We start from the raw sequence: 16018 nt of genomic DNA on the forward strand, positions 1-16018 counted from the left end.
CCCTCCTCTAGCCTCTCCTCATCCCTTTGGCCAGGAGCCTGATTTCACTGTCAGAGCCTAATCCCCCTCCTTTACCTACAGCATTGCTGAGCAGGGAGGATGGGGGAGGAGCTCAGGCTGTGCCTGCAACCCCAGGTCCTAAGCACTTCCCAGGGACCCCCCCCAACCCCACTTCCTTCCACCACCTCTGCTTTTGTCTGTCCTTCCTCAGAGAGCTCCTTGACCTGCTGCCCTCTTCCTTCCAGAAGCCCAGGCCCCCCAAACGCCCCCAAATAAGCTCTCCCACACAAAACCTGGACCCCTAAACCCAGGCTGAAGTATTCAGCTCCCTTCTTCAAATCTCAGTTTGTGGGCTACTGCAGGCAGGGCCCCATAGAGAAGTCCTTTCTGCAGTGGAATCTCCATCCCTCCTGCTGCGGAGTCAGCCGAGCTGCTTTATTTTCTCACCCACCCATTTCTGCAGATTTCCCTCTCTGCAACCCGGAGGCCCGACCCCCCAGTACATTCTCCAGCCTTCAGTTCTCAATGCTGAGGTCACTCTGGCCCCTCTCCTTTGGTCATCTTCCTCCGGACTCCTCCCCAGCTCCCACCAAAGCCCCCAACTCCCTAGATCCCTCCTAGGTTCTAAGCATAAGGGCTCAGAGATCTGAGAGAGACTGCCTGCTCCACCCTTGGCCACGCTGGCGAGGAGGGGCCGGGGCAGGGACCCAGGGCTGGGACCAGATGTGGGGTTTTTCTTCCCGCCTCAGAAGGAGCTGGAAGGGAGAGTCCGGGGAGGGTGGGGGATGGGATGCAGCAGGACCACGTGCGTCGGTTCGCCCAGGGCCACCGGTCCGAAGGGCCCCCCGCGTTGGACACGCCGAGACGGTTCCTTTGGCTCCAATCACTGCATCCCGCCAGACTCCGCTCCTCTGCGGTTTCCGGCCTCAGGTCCCAGGCCTGTCTCCGAGGCTCCCTGCCTGACCTCAGTTTTTGTTTCTCCGTCTCCCTGCCATCTCCACTGGGGTCTCGCCCACTCCCACTCGGGTCTCTGCAGGAAGCCTTGCCCTCCTCCCACCCCCTTTGATCTCCCGTTTCAAAGCCGCTCGCCAAGGGAGGGGAGGTAGCTCCTTCCGCCCGTTTTACAGCTCAGGATGGTGACACCTGAGACCCTGCTCCGCCTTCTCCCCGGGCACCCATCCTCCCTCCTATCTAGGTGGCGGCGCAGCTCGCCAGGGCTCCGCGCCTCTGTCCCCGCCTCCCTCCCTTCCGCCTACGGAGACCCCCTCGGGGTCTGGGGAGTAAGCGACAGAGAAAGCGCTTTAATAAAGACCTCGCATCAAGTGATTGCCTGTGACCTCTGCCCTCCCAGCCTCGCGCCCTGGGCTCCTGCTTAACCCTTCAGTGTCCGCCCAGCGCATTAAGGGGAGCGAGTCACCTGGCGACTACTTCCAGAGTCCCCAGGCACTACGTGAGCCCGAAGCAGGGTGGAGGGGTGGGGGGACCGTTGCACCCACGCCCAGCCTCTCCGAGTTGTTCCAGCAGGGGGCGCCGTTGCCTCACTTCGATCCCTAATCCCCCAGAACCCCGGAGCTCCCCCGCCCCTCTCTGAGTTCGAAGTGGTCCCACTGGATCCAGTTCAGGCTTCAATGGAGCCAGGGCTCAGTTGCCCATTTCCCCCGGTCAGCTACGGCTCAAGATCTGGGATCCGCCGGTGGGTGGGGTCGCCAGGTGTCCAGCGCCAAGGAGTTGAATGCACCAAGTCAGGTTGGGGATGGGTGGCGAACAGGCGAGACGTGAGGAACTCGGGTGGAGGACAGCCATACACGAGCCCTGAGCATCTGCGCCCGCAGCTGGCTCCCAGCGCCTAGGCGGACAGCGCAATTCAAGTGCAGGCTTTGCGTCCGCTTCCCCATCCACTCACTAGCGCAGGAGAAGGCTATCTCGGTCCCCAGAGAAGCCTGGACCCACACACCGGCTAGATCCAGAGGTTGGTGGCGGGGGCGCAGGGCCCCCCCGAGTGGGGGAGGGGGCGGAGCTGAAGGCGGGGCCACTTCAATCCTGGGCAGGGGCGGTTCCGCACAGGGTATAAAAGCTGTCCGCGCTGGAGCCCAGGCCAGCTTTGGGGTTGTCCCTGGTCGTAACTTGGTTCCTGAACCTCACGACCCGGCGACGGCGACGTCTCTTTTGACTAAAAGACAGTGTCCAGTGCTCCACCCTAGGGGTCTAAGGGGACCGCCACCCGCGCCGCCACCATGCCCAACTTCTCTGGCAATTGGAAAATCATCCGATCGGAAAACTTCGAGGATTTGCTGAAAGTGCTGGGTAAGGAAATGTTCGAGGGCCCAGGTGGGGCAAGGGGGGCTCTGGAGTCCTCAAAGGTGGGGATGAAAAAGAAAGCGGGACCACAGGGAGTGAGACACTGGGCGCCTGCATCCCTGAAAAACGTGCCAGGCGTCCGGGTCCCAGGGCGCTGGGCACGACGCCTAAATCCCGCTTTCTCCTACGGTGCCAGCATTGCGGTGACTCACAGCCTGTGAATCACGTAGAAACCAGAAGCGCGAGGTTGGCCTCTGGGGGAAGTGGAGGCTGGCCTCAGCGGCCGGACTCGGCGGGCCGAGGCACCTGGCTGTCCGCAGTTCGGAAGCTGCGGGCTGGTGGAGCCACGAACCCTGCATCCAGACTGGGACCCCGGTTCCCTAACCTGCCCAGCTGCCCGGAGACATTCCAATTTCCTTCCCGGTGCCCCCCTCGGTAACCCAATCCCCAGAGCAGGCTCATTACCCCTAGGCGTCCAGCTCTGCCTACCAGGTGATCTGCCGCCCCAGCGCCCCCTGAGCTCCCCTTTCCTCTCGGTCTGCACTTTCCACTCTGCTCTCCCTACCCCCATCTGTGAGACAAGTATTTTACTACAGCGAGCAGCTCCAGAGTTCTAAAATCGCTAGGGATAATTATCACTTTCTTGGATTTCAACAAATGGTTTCGTGTGAAACCCCAATCCCACATTTCCAAAAATCTAGGTTCCCACCTCCCTCCCCACATCTTAGATCAGCTGCAGCCCAACTGGGTGTGTTGGTCAAAGGTGGGGAAAACAAAGTCAATCCAGACTGCCCTTCCCACTTTCCCAGCCCACTTTCTGTGTGCTCTCTGGGCCAACTGGGCTAGGCATCTGGGGCTCTGGGGGAGAGATGGACGATAGTTAAGGACCCCAGTCACTGGGAGCGTAAGGACAGGCCTGCTGTCTTCAATTCCTGCACTGAACAGAGAGAGGTTACTTGGGCTGGGCTGGGCGAGGGGGTGGGGAGGGAGGGCACCCTGGACTATAGGAGTGAGTCTGGATCTAAGAACGGTCTGGAATGTTGCAGAGAGCAGGAATCTCCATCATTCCTTGCTGTTGGTTCTTCCTGCGATCTAACCACAATACTTCTTGGAGTCATATCAGTCTTTCTCGCTCTGTCCTTGCTGAACTTAAAGACAAAAAGATAGAAGTTTTCTCTTTGGAAAGCCTAGATGCTACTCCCTCCTCATCTTCTCTGGATTCTGGCTCCTGTCCCCAGTGGATGAGGTGGTGGCCTGGCACACCCCCAGGTCCCAGCTGAAGAGTAAGAATCAAGGCCCCAATCCTGCTGTCTGTCTTCAGTCTGTTTGTCCTCTCTGCGGGGTCTCTCTGAGCCACGTGCCCTCCTCAGGCCCTGCAGGGGGGAGATTAAAAACAGATCCATTACACAAACACAGTCCTGAGCCAGTCAAGGCCGGCTGAGCTGGGCCCCCAGCTCCACAGGCACCAGGGGCTCGCTGAAGGGATGTCTCCTCCGAACTCAGCCTTGCCTCTGCAGGAACTTCGGTCCTGGCACACCCCTCTTAGCTCTAGTCAAGGGTCCATCTCAATAAGACTTGGGGACCTCAGTCATTTCTCCCTAGACCCAAGAGTTCAGCAGCCAACTATGGGGGTCCTGGGCTCCCCAGGGACAAGGCTTCCTCTCTCCCTCTCTCTTCTGTTTGGAGTAGGGTAGGTATGCTTTGGCGCTGAGGGGAAAGAGGATTTGTTTCTCTAGGAACCCAGGTCTGGAGGAGGGCCAGGGAGTTGGCCCGATCAGGGGTAGGGAAATCCTGCTGCCTGGTGGAGGGCCCTTTCACCCCCACCTAGTGCATCCCTGGCTGTAGTCCAGGACAGGGCAGCAGATCAGGCCAGGTGAGGTGGGTGTGTGGAGCTTAGACCTGGAGCCCATCCAGAGAGGCCCCCTGCTCTGCACATCTTCCTTTCAGAGGGACGCTGTCTCCTATCTCCCCCACTTCGGTTAATAACTGGGGAGCAGAGAGAAGGGTCCAATCTGGGCTGGGATATGGAGGTGCACAGAGAGTCTGAATTCACAGAGGCTGAATGAGATAGCCAGACCCTGTGAGGGGAATGGGGGGTCCTGGAGTAGGGGACACATCACACAGAGCAGGAAGGGCAGGCTCCTTTTCTATCCCTTCTTCTCATGGCAGAGGGGGTTCCCTTGAGGGGACAGGGATATGGGAGTCTTCCAGAAGGGCAGATGAGCATGGTGCCTAATGAAGGGAGCTTTGTCTGAACCCCAGCTTTTTGCTTTCCTTTATTTTTATTTTTATTATTATTTTTTATTAGTGGTGGGATCTCATTACGTTGCCCAATCTGGTCTCAAACTTCTGGGCTTAAGCAATTCTCCTGCCTTGGCCTCCCAAAGTGCTGGGATTACAGGCATGAGCCATGGCACCCGACCCTTTGCCTTCCTTTTATCAGTAAAAATAATACCAACAATAATAGCTACTGTTTCCTGAAAACTTAAGCATATGCCTAGCACTGTGTGTGCTGAGTCCTAAACACATACCATTCCAATTGGCTTTTTTTTTTTTTTTTTTGAGACAGAGTTTTGCTCTTTTTGCCCAGGCTGGAGTGCAGTGGCACGATCTTGACTCACCACAACCTCTGCCTCCTAGATTCAAGTGATTCTCCTGCCTCAGCCTCCTGAGTAGCTGGGATTACAGGCATGTGCCTCCATGCCCAGCTAATTTTGTGTTTTTAGTAGAGATGGGGTTTCTCCACATTGGTCAGGCTGGTCTCAAACTCCCAACCCCAGATGATCCACCCACCTCGGCCTCCCAAAGTGTTGGGATTACAGGCGTGAGCCACTGCGCCTGGACATTTTTTGTTTTGTTTTGTTTTGTTTTGTTTTGTTTTGTTTTGTTTTTGAGACAGAGTCTTACTCTGTCGCCCAGGCTGGAGTGCAGTGGCATGATCTCGGTTCACTACAACCTCCGCCTCCCAGGTTCAAGCAATTCTCCTGCCTCAGCCTTCTGAGTAGCTGGGATTACAGGTATGAACCACTGCACCCAGCCCTGGCTTTTTTTTTTTTTTTTTTTTTTTTTTTTTTGGTAGAGTCAGGGTTTCAGCCTGTTGCCCAGGCTGGTATCGTGAGCTCAAACAATCCACCTGCCTTGGCCTCGAAAAGTGCTGGGATTATAGGTGTGAGCCACTGTACCCAACCTTGACTGGCTTTTTAAGAAGCTGTTATTTCCATTTTACAATTGAGGAATCTAAGGCTCAGGGTGGTTAAGCCATTTGCTCAGGGTCACCCAGCCTGCAAGGGGGCTGAGCCAGGAGGAAATCACAGCCTAATGACCTTATTCCAAAGCCTCTGTCTTCCCAGGCTGCTGACCATTCTGTAGAGGGAAGCGGCTGCCCCTGCCCTCTTTCATTGCTGGGAATCTCTGCTCCTCATTTTTGAATGGGGCAGAAATTGGGCAAATGAAGACCTATCTAGCACTAGATAGGGTGGGTAGATAGGGCAGAGAGGGAAATGGCTCCTACTTCCCAGGACATGAGTGATGGGGTCTGGCCTGTGCTTGGCCAGGAGTACAGACCCAGTGACTCCGATGAGCTGTCAACAGGGTAGACAAAAGGCCAAAAGTGAAGTAAACAGAGACAACCAGAGCCAGTAGCAGGATGTTTGTTGGGTAGGGGGCTGGGGAGAAGCTGGCCCTGGACATTCCGGGACTGAAGAGCTGAGACTTGGGGAGCCCAATCCAGGCCTGCTGACTCAACAAGGTGGGGCCACAGCTGGGAACAGGACCCCCAGGGGCAGGCCACTGCCTCTCTCCCTCTCCTCCCTAAACCCCCTCATCTTTCAGGGCTGCACCGCCTGCCATCTCCTTCAAGGCACTTTCCTAGACACCCAGGCACCAGGCAGATGCACCCCCCAACACACCCACCCCAAGCAAGTCACAAATCAGCCTGCTCCAACTGTCTCATGGGGAGGGTGGGAGAGAGGTGCCCAAAGCCCCCCAAAAGGTGAGCCTCTCCACTCTCCCCACAGGGGTGAATGTGATGCTGAGGAAGATTGCTGTGGCTGCAGCGTCCAAGCCAGCAGTGGAGATCAAACAGGAGGGAGACACTTTCTACATCAAAACCTCCACCACCGTGCGCACCACAGAGATTAACTTCAAGGTTGGGGAAGAGTTTGAGGAGCAGACTGTCGATGGGAGGCCCTGTAAGGTGAGTGCCAAGAGGGGCTCCACGGTCATGGCATCATCGCCCTGCCTCTCAATCTACCATTTTCCAGGCTAGCAGTTAACTCCTAGCTTCTCTCTGTTCCCACTAGGGAAAATCCCTAGGTAGTGGTGGGGTCTAGAAAGCGGCTCTCTCCCTTATCCCTGTCAATGCATTGCGCCTGCTATGGGCCCAGCTCACTTGGCCACCTGTCTCTTGCAGAGCCTGGTGAAATGGGAGAGCGAGAATAAAATGGTCTGTGAGCAGAAGCTCCTGAAGGGAGAGGGCCCCAAGACCTCGTGGACCAGAGAACTGACCAATGATGGGGAGCTGATCCTGGTAAGTCCTCCCTCCTCCCCACTAATAGCAAACCCAGCCCTACCTTCTGAGATTCTCTGGGAGACCCCAGGGTGCAGGAGACTCAAGAACAACCATGGCTTGACTCCGCACCCTCCTGATGGGACTGCTTGGACAGAACTAACGTGTCCCTATGCCATACAGTGCCCTGTGTGAATTAGAAATGGTTGGTGTTCCTTTTATGCAAAGCAAAGGGCATGTACTGAGGCGTCCCAGAAGTTCTCCAGGGAGATCTTCCTGGCTTGAGGAGGAGGACAGGCCGCGGGGGCTCTATTACCATCCTCCCTCCAGTGACACCTGGGTATTCTGGGACCAGCTCCTGTCTATTGGTCTTGAGCCAAGAAGCAGGTTTGGACCTGGAGGCTGAGCAGAGTACCTCCATTCAACCCTCCCCTCCAAAGCCACAGGACCCCAGGGGCCTCTCAGGCTAACAACTACTTCTGTCCTTCCAGACCATGACGGCGGATGATGTTGTGTGCACCAGAGTCTACGTCCGAGAGTGAGTGACCACGGGTAGAATGGCGGCCAGAGCCCACCACTGGCCAGGCTCACCGCCCTGCTTCACTGCCCCCTCCCTCCCACTCCCTTCTTCTAGGATAGTGCTCCCCTTACCCCAGTCACTTCTAGGGGTCACTGGGATGCCTCTTGCAAGGTCTTGCTTTCTTTGACCTCTTCTCTCCTCCCGTATACACCAACAAAGAGGAATGGCTTGCAAGAGCCCAGATCACCCATTCCGGGTTCACTCCCTGCCTCCCCAAGTCAGCAGTCCTAGCCCCAAACCAGGCCAGAGCAGGGTCTCTCTAAAGGGGACCTAAGGGCCTGAGCAGGAAAGACTGGCCCTCTGGCTTCTACCTTTTGTCCCTGTAGCCTATACAGTTTAGAATATTTATTTGTTAATTTTATTAAAATGTTTTAAAAAAATAAAACCTGTCTCTGGCTCATTGGGCAGGGGGTAGATAAGTCACCTGAGTTCAACCTTGCCTCTGAAATGTAGTGTGGGAAAGACTTGTGTTTCTATAGCATGGAACTGAGTTACACGACAGGAGGGAACAGTCCTTCTGGTCACCCTGCTAACCACCACCCCTTCATTTGCTGCTGAATCCACAAGCCTCACCTCCACATTCCCTCCTCCAAGGTCCCTCCTTGGTGTCCTGCTCTGGCTTCCAAGGTCACCAGGGCCTCCTCCTCCTGACTTCTCAGCTGGGGCACTGGGCTCTGAGGAGCTGACTCCCACCTTCTCCCATGTTTTCTATTATGGTGACAGTTTCCTCCTCCTCCTCCAACTGTTGCTTCCCTCTCCAACTTCAGCCCATGGGTGATCCCAGGCTTGGCCTTGGCCTCCCACATGGTTCCAGATGAGCTCATCAACACCCACAAGCTGGCCTTGCAGCTGCCTGGGCCTTTGGGTGAGAGGTCTCATCCTGCCTGTCAGCCCTTTGTGTCAGAGACAAGCCATCTCGGCTACCATCCTTCCTCCCTGCCTCAATCTCCCACATGCCCTTCTGCCTCTGGCTTCTAAATCTTCCAGGTCCCTTGGATCCTCCTCCAACCCTCTCCCTGAGCCTCCACACTCAGGTCTACACCAGGTCTCAAACTCCTGGGCTCAAGCGATCCTCCTGCCTCAACGTCTCAAAATGCTTGGATTGCAAGCCACTGTACTCAGCCAGTTGTTTTGTGTTTTTAAAACACAAAGTAATATAATTTAATGGCTTATGTACTAGGAAGCTCCAGCTGGATCTGGCTTCAGGTATGGCTGGATCCATAGTTTCAATGACGGTCATCAACCTCTCCCTGTCCATACATCCTGCTCATCTGTTTCTTTCTCTCTCTCTCTTTTTTTGTTTTGTTTTGTTTTGAGACAGAGTCTCTCTGTTGCCCAGGCTGGAGTGCAGTGGTGGAATCTCGGCTCACTGCAAGCTCCGCCTTCCGGGTTCACGCCATTCTCCTGACTCAGCCTCCTGAGTAGCTGAGACTACAGGTGCCCGCCACCACACCCAGCTAATTTTTGTATTTTTAGTAGAGACGGGGTTTCACTTTGTTAGCCAGGATGGTCTCGATCTCCTGACCTTGTGATCCACCTGCCTCAGTCTCCCAAAGTGCTGGGATTACAGGCGTGAGCCACCACACCCGGCCTTTTTCTTTTTTTGAAATGGAGTCTCACTCTGTCACCCAGGCTGGAGTGCAATGGTGCAATCTTGGCTCGCTGCAACCTCTGCCTCCCAGGTTCAAGTGATTCTTCTGCCTCAGCCTCCCAAGTGGCTGGGATTACAGGCACGAACCACCACATCCAACTAATTTTTGTATTTTTAGTAGAGACAAGGTTTCACCATGTTGGCCAGGCTGGTCTTGAACTACTGACCACAGGTGATCCACTCGCCTCGGCCTCCCAAAGTGCTGGGATTACAGGCGTGAGCCACTGTGCCCGACCTCATCTGTTTCTTTTGTGTATCAGTCACATTCAATCCTATCACATGGTTTTCTCCAAGTCATGGGAAATTGCCTTCAGATGCCCTAAGCTTACATAGTTACAGTTTGAGATCCAAAAAAAAAAAAAAGAGAGAGAGAGACCCAGGGTCCCTATTTTCTACATTCCAAGACTCAACTCTGTTCTGCTTTGGTCACATGACCATCCCTTGGACTAGGTGCTGTTGGGACAGGTGGGGCACTGTGACAATCCCTCAATCCTAAGGAATGGGAAGGGACAGTTTTCCAGTGAAGAGGGTCACCATGAGTCTCAGGTTTCTAATCCATATCAGCAATTCTAAGTAATACCTCACTGGGTTGTTACAAGAGTTAAGTAAAATAAGTCACATTCAGCACATAGCACTTAGCTACAGGAAGCCCTCAGAGAGTGATGGTCCTGTCTCTCACCCACCCTCTACAGTTCTGCCAGGGGATTCTTCTAAAACAAAACTTTCATTATGTCAATGCCCTGTTTAAAAAACAACCAAATAAATACTCACCTTAACTGCAGCCCTTTCTTTTGCCCAGAATAAAATCCAAAGCAGTATTGGAGGCTCTTTAAGCCATGGCCCCTCCCCTTGCCACATCTGCTCCTCTGAGAAGGACCCACTGCGTGGTTTGTCATCCTCTGCCCATTGGCACCCAGCGCTTCTCCAACGCTTAGCTCCTTGTGTAGCCCTAAGCAGCCTCTCTCTCCATCAGTGCTGACAGTCAGTGGTCACGCTTCATAGCCTATGAGCCTCCTCTCCCTGCAGTACCAGGGTGCCCTGGGGCCAGGGCCTCCCACTCCCGCCCTATGAGAAGCCACACACTACCGCTGAGGGCAGAGGGCCAAGGTCAGGGAGTAGGGAGACAGTGTCCAGAGCCCTTGGGCAAGTGAGTCCCCTCTCTGACTGTGGGATGGGGGAGGTGAGGGGCTTTTTCATGTACTCATCCAATATTGTTTCCTGAGAGCCTCCTAGGTAGGAGCTGGGCACCTGCTAGGTACTAGGAACACGGAAATGAATCAAACAGACAAGCTCTCCACCCTCATGGGGCCTGTAAGGGAAAACAGAGCTTTAGTCGGGAAAGATAATTTAAAAATAAGTGTACCAATAAATACATAATTGCATATTGTGGTAAGGGCTATAAGAAAAAGCAGGACGAGGGAGAGAATAATAAAGCAGACCTCAGGTAGACTGGGTATGGGCAGAGGCGGCAAGAGAGGAGGTGTGTAGAGGAGTAAAACTAGAGGGGAAGGTGCTCTGGGGAGCAGAAACCACAGGCTAAAAGCCTGGAGGCAGCCAAGCATCGGAGGCTTGACTGGAGTGCAGGGAGGCTGGAGGGGTGGCCAGCGCCCCATCTTGCATAACCTGAAGGCCACGCCAAGTACTTCTTTATTCTAAGAGCAATGAGAAGCCATCACAGGATTTTTGAAGGGGGTAGCGTTGCATGTGTGTTTTTAGGAGTTCCTTCTGGCACTGAGGTGGAGAGGGGCTAGAGAAATGGGTGAAGGAAGAGCCAGCACGAGGCTGGTGAAGTGTACAGGCAGAAGGTAGAAAGAGTCGGGTGCAGGGCACAGTGATGTGTAGCCGGGAGGTGAGAGGATGAGAGAAAGAGAGGTGTGAAGAATGGTTCTGCGGCTTCTGGTTTTGGTCACTGGGTGGCTGGCGGGGCTGTTTTCAGAAATGAAAAAATGAAGCCCGCTGAGCTGGCTGCTGAGAGTCTTTCTGGATGCCTGCTTTTTGTTTGTTTGTGTTTGTTTGTTTTTAGATAGACTCTCCCGGGCTGGGCACTCACAACTGTAATCCTGGCACTTTGGGAGGCCAAGATGGGAGGATCACTTGAGGTCAGGAGTTCGAGACCAGCCTGGACAACATGGTGAAACCCTCTCTACTAAAAATATGAAAAAAGGGCCGGGTGCGGTCGCTCACGCCTGTAATCCCAGCACCTTGGGAGTCCAAGGCGGGTGGATCTTGAGGTCCGGAGATCGAGACCATCCTGGTTAGCAGGGTAAAGCCCCATCTCTACTAAAACTACAAAAAAATGGGCTGGGTGTGATGGTGGGTGCCTGTAGTCCCAGATACCCTGGAGGCTGAGGCAGGAGACTCACTTGAACCCGGGAGGCAGAGGTTGCAGTGAGCTGAGATGGTACCATTGCACTCCAGCCTGGGTGACAGAGCAAGACACCGTCTCAAAAGAAAAAACAACATCAACAAGAAAAATTAGCCGGGCGTGGTGGCGCACTCCTGCAACCCCAGCTACTCGGAGGCTGAGGCAGGAGAATCGTTTGAACCTGGGAGGTGGAAGTTTCAGTGAGCTGAGATCACATCATTGCACTCCAGCCTGGCAGACAGAGTGAGACTTCATCTAAAAAAAAAAGTGGGCTGGGTATGGTGGCTCACACCTGTAATCTCAGCACTTTGGGAGGCTGAGGCGGGCGCATCACCTGAGGTCAGGAGGTCGAGACCAGCCTGGCCAACATGGTAAAACCCTGCCTCTACTAAAAATACAAAAAAATGCCAGGCGCGGTGGCTCACGCCTGGAACCCCAGCACTTTGGGAGGCCAAGGCGGGCGCATCACAAGGTCAGGAGTTCGAGACCAGCCTGGCCAACAATGAAACCCTGCCTCTACCAAAAATATAAAGATTAGGTGGGCATGTTGGCACGTGCCTGTAGTCCCAGCTACTTGGGAGGCTGAAGCAGGAGAGTTGCTTGAACCTGGGAGGCGGAGGTTGTGGTGAGCCAAGATCGCACCACTGCACTCCAGCCTGGGCAACAGAGCAGGACTCCATCTCAAAAAAATAAAAAAATAAAAAATAAGCTGGGCGTGGTGGCGCACGCCTATAGTCCTAGCTACTCAGGAGGCTGAGGTAGAAGAATCGCTTGAAACCGGGAGGTGGAGGTGGAGGTTGCTGTGAGCCAAGATCGCGCCACTGCACTGCAGCTGGGAGACAGAGCAAGACTCCATTTCAAAAAAGAAAAAGTTAGATAGCTAGATAGCGTCTCCCTCTGTCGCCCAGATTGGAGTGCAGGGGTGCTATCTGGGCTCACTGCAACCTCCGCCTCCCAGGTTCAAGCAACTCTCCTGCTTCAGCCTCCTGAGTAGCTGGGAATATAAGCGTGCACCATCACGCCCAGTTAATTTTTGTATTTTTAGTAGAGACGGGGGTTTTGCCATGTTGGTGAGGCTGGTAAATTCCTGGCCTCAAGCGATCTGCCCGCCTCAGCCTCTCAAAGTGCTGGGATTCCAGGCGTGAGCCACCGCGCTCCGGCCTGTTTGTTTGTTTCCTCTCCTCCTTTCTGCATCACCGCCTCCCATCTCACCTCCTTCCAGATTCCCTGCTCCATCTCATCAACATCCAGGTCACCCAGCTCCCCCTACCCCTTCCCACCTCAGCTTGGCTCCCTACTCCCCACGTCCTTAGACTCTGGAGGCTGAAACTCTGTCTTTCTGTTTGTCTGGAGCACGTGCTCTTATTTCTCTGCCTAGTTTGTCTCTTTCTAGAACAAAGCTATTGAGAAAGGCAGAGAGAGGAGCCCTCTTTCTTTTTCCCAGGAGATCCTGAGAGCAGGAGCTGGGGGTCATTCCTCAGACTGACCTTCAGGGGCTCCCTGAAGGCAGAGGCTATGTCTCATCCCTGAGATGGGGAGACTCCCTGAGTGCAGAGCGGGCACTGCTCCTTTTCCTGGCTCTGCTTCTCCAGTTACTTTCCTGCCTGCCAGCCTGAGATGACAGGGAAGTTACAAGTTACAGTTACAGTTATGGACTGGGAGATTGGATCAGGGAGGGGCTACCTCACCCTGCTGGCTCAGCCTGGCCCCAGCCATGAGAAAGTCCCTCCAGCTTCCCCTTCCACCCCAGGCCCTCTTGGGCTCCTCAGTCGTTACCTGGGCCTTTGTTACTCAGCAATGCGTTTGGGAGAAAAAGCACAGCAGCTCTCACCTCCTGCCTGTGCCCCCAAATTCTGTGAGATCTTTGTGGGCAGAGAGGCTTCTTTCCTCTGAAGTCCAAGCTTCTCAGAGCCCAACCACAGGAGAGGCCAAAACATGGTTCCAGTCCTGCCACAGCTGGAGCAAGGGGGCCCAGAGAAGGTGGAAGGGCAAGGCAAGCAGGGAGGGGAGCGGGGTGCAGGAAGAGAATGACTCTCCCTTGGGGTTGGGAGGCTGACATACATGGCAGATCCTGACAGGCACTGGGAAAGTCTGCACCTACATCTTAGGGAAACTGAGGCAGGGCCGATCCCTCTTCTTCCCCCAAAAGAGACGGGAGTATGGAGCTGAGAGAAAGGCCCAGTGATGTCAAAACCCAGTGATGCTCAGGGCACAGCTGAGACCAGAGAGGACAAAGCCCAGAAGGAGCCCAGGGCCCAGTGGGGCCTCTGAGACCCCAGCACCAGAGGACAACTTCATGCCTACGTGTGGCAGGAAGGGCCGAGTTACAGGGGTCGCCAAAGGAGGGACGCAGAACCAGAGATGGAAGCCCTGACAGAGACAAAGAGAGGCAGAATGAGAGACACAGACAGAGTGAAAGACACACGGAGAGAAAATGAGAGGAGAGAGGCAAAAAAAAAAAAAAAGAGAGAGAGAGGAGACTGGGTGGGAGAAGAGGAAAGGGAGGAGACTGGAGAGGTGACACAGGAGAAAAGTGGGGAGATCCTGAGACACTCGGGAGGAGGGGAGGAGGGGGATGAAAGGGCCCCAGGGGCGGTGGTCCCAGGAGACAGGGCGTACTGGCCAGGACCTCTGACCCCAAGTCCCAACAAAAAGCTGCTTAAGGATGGCCACAGGCGCAAGATGGATGGGCATGTGGCCGCTGGCCCCTTTGTGGCGGGGGATGAAAGGCAGCAGGCTCTGAGGACAGTCTTCAGAGCTCCCCACCGCTGAGGCTCCCCTGCCCCTCCCCCAATGACCTCTCGAGCCTTCAAGTGTGGTGGGAGGTGGGGAGGGGAGGAGCTGAGTCCAACCAGGTGTTTCTCCTGGCTGGGCCAGTCGCACCTGAGGAAAAAGGGGGACAGGGCTGAGGGGCTGTGGGGGGCCTGGGAGGGGCTCCCTGAGTCTTTGTAGAAAGTGAATCAGTCACAGGCAAATAAGTTGGATGGGCCAGGTCGATGGGGCCCCAGCAGAGGGGGTCGAAGCTGCTGTTCTAGTGACCATAAGAGGTCCCCTGGCCAGGGCATCCCACCTCTCTCCTTTGGGCCTGGCACTGCCCTCCCGACCTTTTGGCTTCCTCCTGCCCTGTCCCCCTTGGCGCTGCCAGTCGAGAAACCAGTTCTGTTCCTGCCCTGGATAAGAATCTCTGGGCTGGGCTCTTCCCAGGCAGCGGCAGAAACCTGGCAGGAAGACAGCACCCCCGCCCCCAGCCAGGGCCAGATCTCCCCATTGCAGGCCCACCCCAGCTGCAGGCAGCCCCTTCCTACCATCTTTCCCAGGGTCCAGTGCCACTTTCCTGCAGCCCCGAGGACACATCCTTGCTGCCTACACTTGGTTTCCCCTGCATCGGGGTCAGACCCATGGCTCTTTATGGAAGGATGGGACCTAGGAGCGCCCTCCCCCTCCTCTCCTGTCTAACTTACTTCTCTTCCCATGACACTTGGCTCTCTAGAGCGCCTTGCCCATCCCCACTTACACTCAAAGAGAAGAGCTCCTCAGAACACCCTTGTAGGAGTCAGGGTCCCTCCCAGCTTTTTCCTTGGGTGTCCCAGAAGCCGGGCTGCTTCTTTCCCCCCACTTCCCCTTCCTGAGCCCCCTCCCCACTCCTCACAGGCTCCCTGCAGCTGCTCTCATCAATCGCTCTCAAAGGCAGGGTCACTGGCACTGAAGGGTGTCGGGTGAGACAGGGTTGACCCCACTTAACCCCAGCACCGGGTCTCTTCTTGGCCCATCATTCATTTCCCATGACATTTGGTCCCTTTTTCATCCTTTGGAGATGCAGCCCCCGCTCCTCCAACGGGAAGGGACTTTAAAAGGTCATCTCCTCTGTTCTTCTCCCTCCTCATCACGTGTCTGCTGCCCTCTGTCCCTGCCCTGCACCCCAGAAACAGCGGGCTGCTCCTTGTTCCTGTCCTGGCCCACTGCAGCGCTGGTCAGCCTCTCCAGCTTCCTCCATGCATCCAGCCTCTCGCTGGGGGTGGTGGGGAGACCCAATGGCAGAGGCAGAGAGGAGGGCAATTCTGGAAGCCGTCAGGGCAGATCTGGGGGCGTCTGGAGGAGTCTAGACTTGAGCCTCAGCTCCCACCCCCGCTGCTTGAGGTGAGCGGGTGTGTCAGGCCAGGCAGGGACTCAAGCTGGTGACTCAAACCTGACAGCTGCACAGTCCTCAGCAAGGAGTCCTCCCTTCCACCGCCCCAAGGTGGAATCTTAGAAGCTGGGAATTCTAGAACCAGAGAGCAGAGTCCCAGAAGGAAGGGATCTCAGGGATCCTGCCTCGCCTTTGTGTTAGAGGAAACGAACTGGAGGACCACAAAGGGGTGCGGCCAGCTTGGGGGTCACCCAGGTGTCAGGGGAATCATTAGTCACAGAAGAGGGGCTGCTTGGGTTCAGTACAAACCAGCTTGGTCCCAACTGGTGTCAGCTAGAGCCCCTGCACCCTCTTCCTCTCCAGCGAGGGGCCTGGGTTCTTCGGTGTGGAAAGAAATGTCCGTCTTTCCCACAGCCTACATTCCCACCTCTCATCCTGGAGTGGGCAAGCCCCTGCCCCCGTGCTGGGCATCTCTCCTGTCCTTCCCCGCT

At 55.4% G+C, this 16018-nt stretch overlaps 1 protein-coding gene across 1 annotated transcript; it reads left to right on the plus strand.

Annotated features, from left to right (window-relative positions):
• Positions 1-2013: 2013 nt before the first annotated feature.
• CRABP2 (cellular retinoic acid binding protein 2) lies at positions 2014-7770 on the plus strand. The gene is made up of 4 exons (XM_010356407.1): positions 2014-2304; positions 6315-6493; positions 6710-6826; positions 7297-7770. Exons 1-4 carry the CDS (start codon positions 2235-2237, stop codon positions 7345-7347), a joined length of 417 nt encoding a protein of 138 aa, XP_010354709.1. The 5' UTR covers positions 2014-2234; the 3' UTR covers positions 7348-7770.
• The last annotated feature ends 8248 nt before the right edge of the window (positions 7771-16018 follow it).

The sequence above is a fragment of the Rhinopithecus roxellana genome, chromosome 8 (assembly GCF_007565055.1).
Source record: "Rhinopithecus roxellana isolate Shanxi Qingling chromosome 8, ASM756505v1, whole genome shotgun sequence".
In the NCBI taxonomy this organism is placed as follows: Eukaryota; Metazoa; Chordata; class Mammalia; order Primates; family Cercopithecidae; genus Rhinopithecus; species Rhinopithecus roxellana.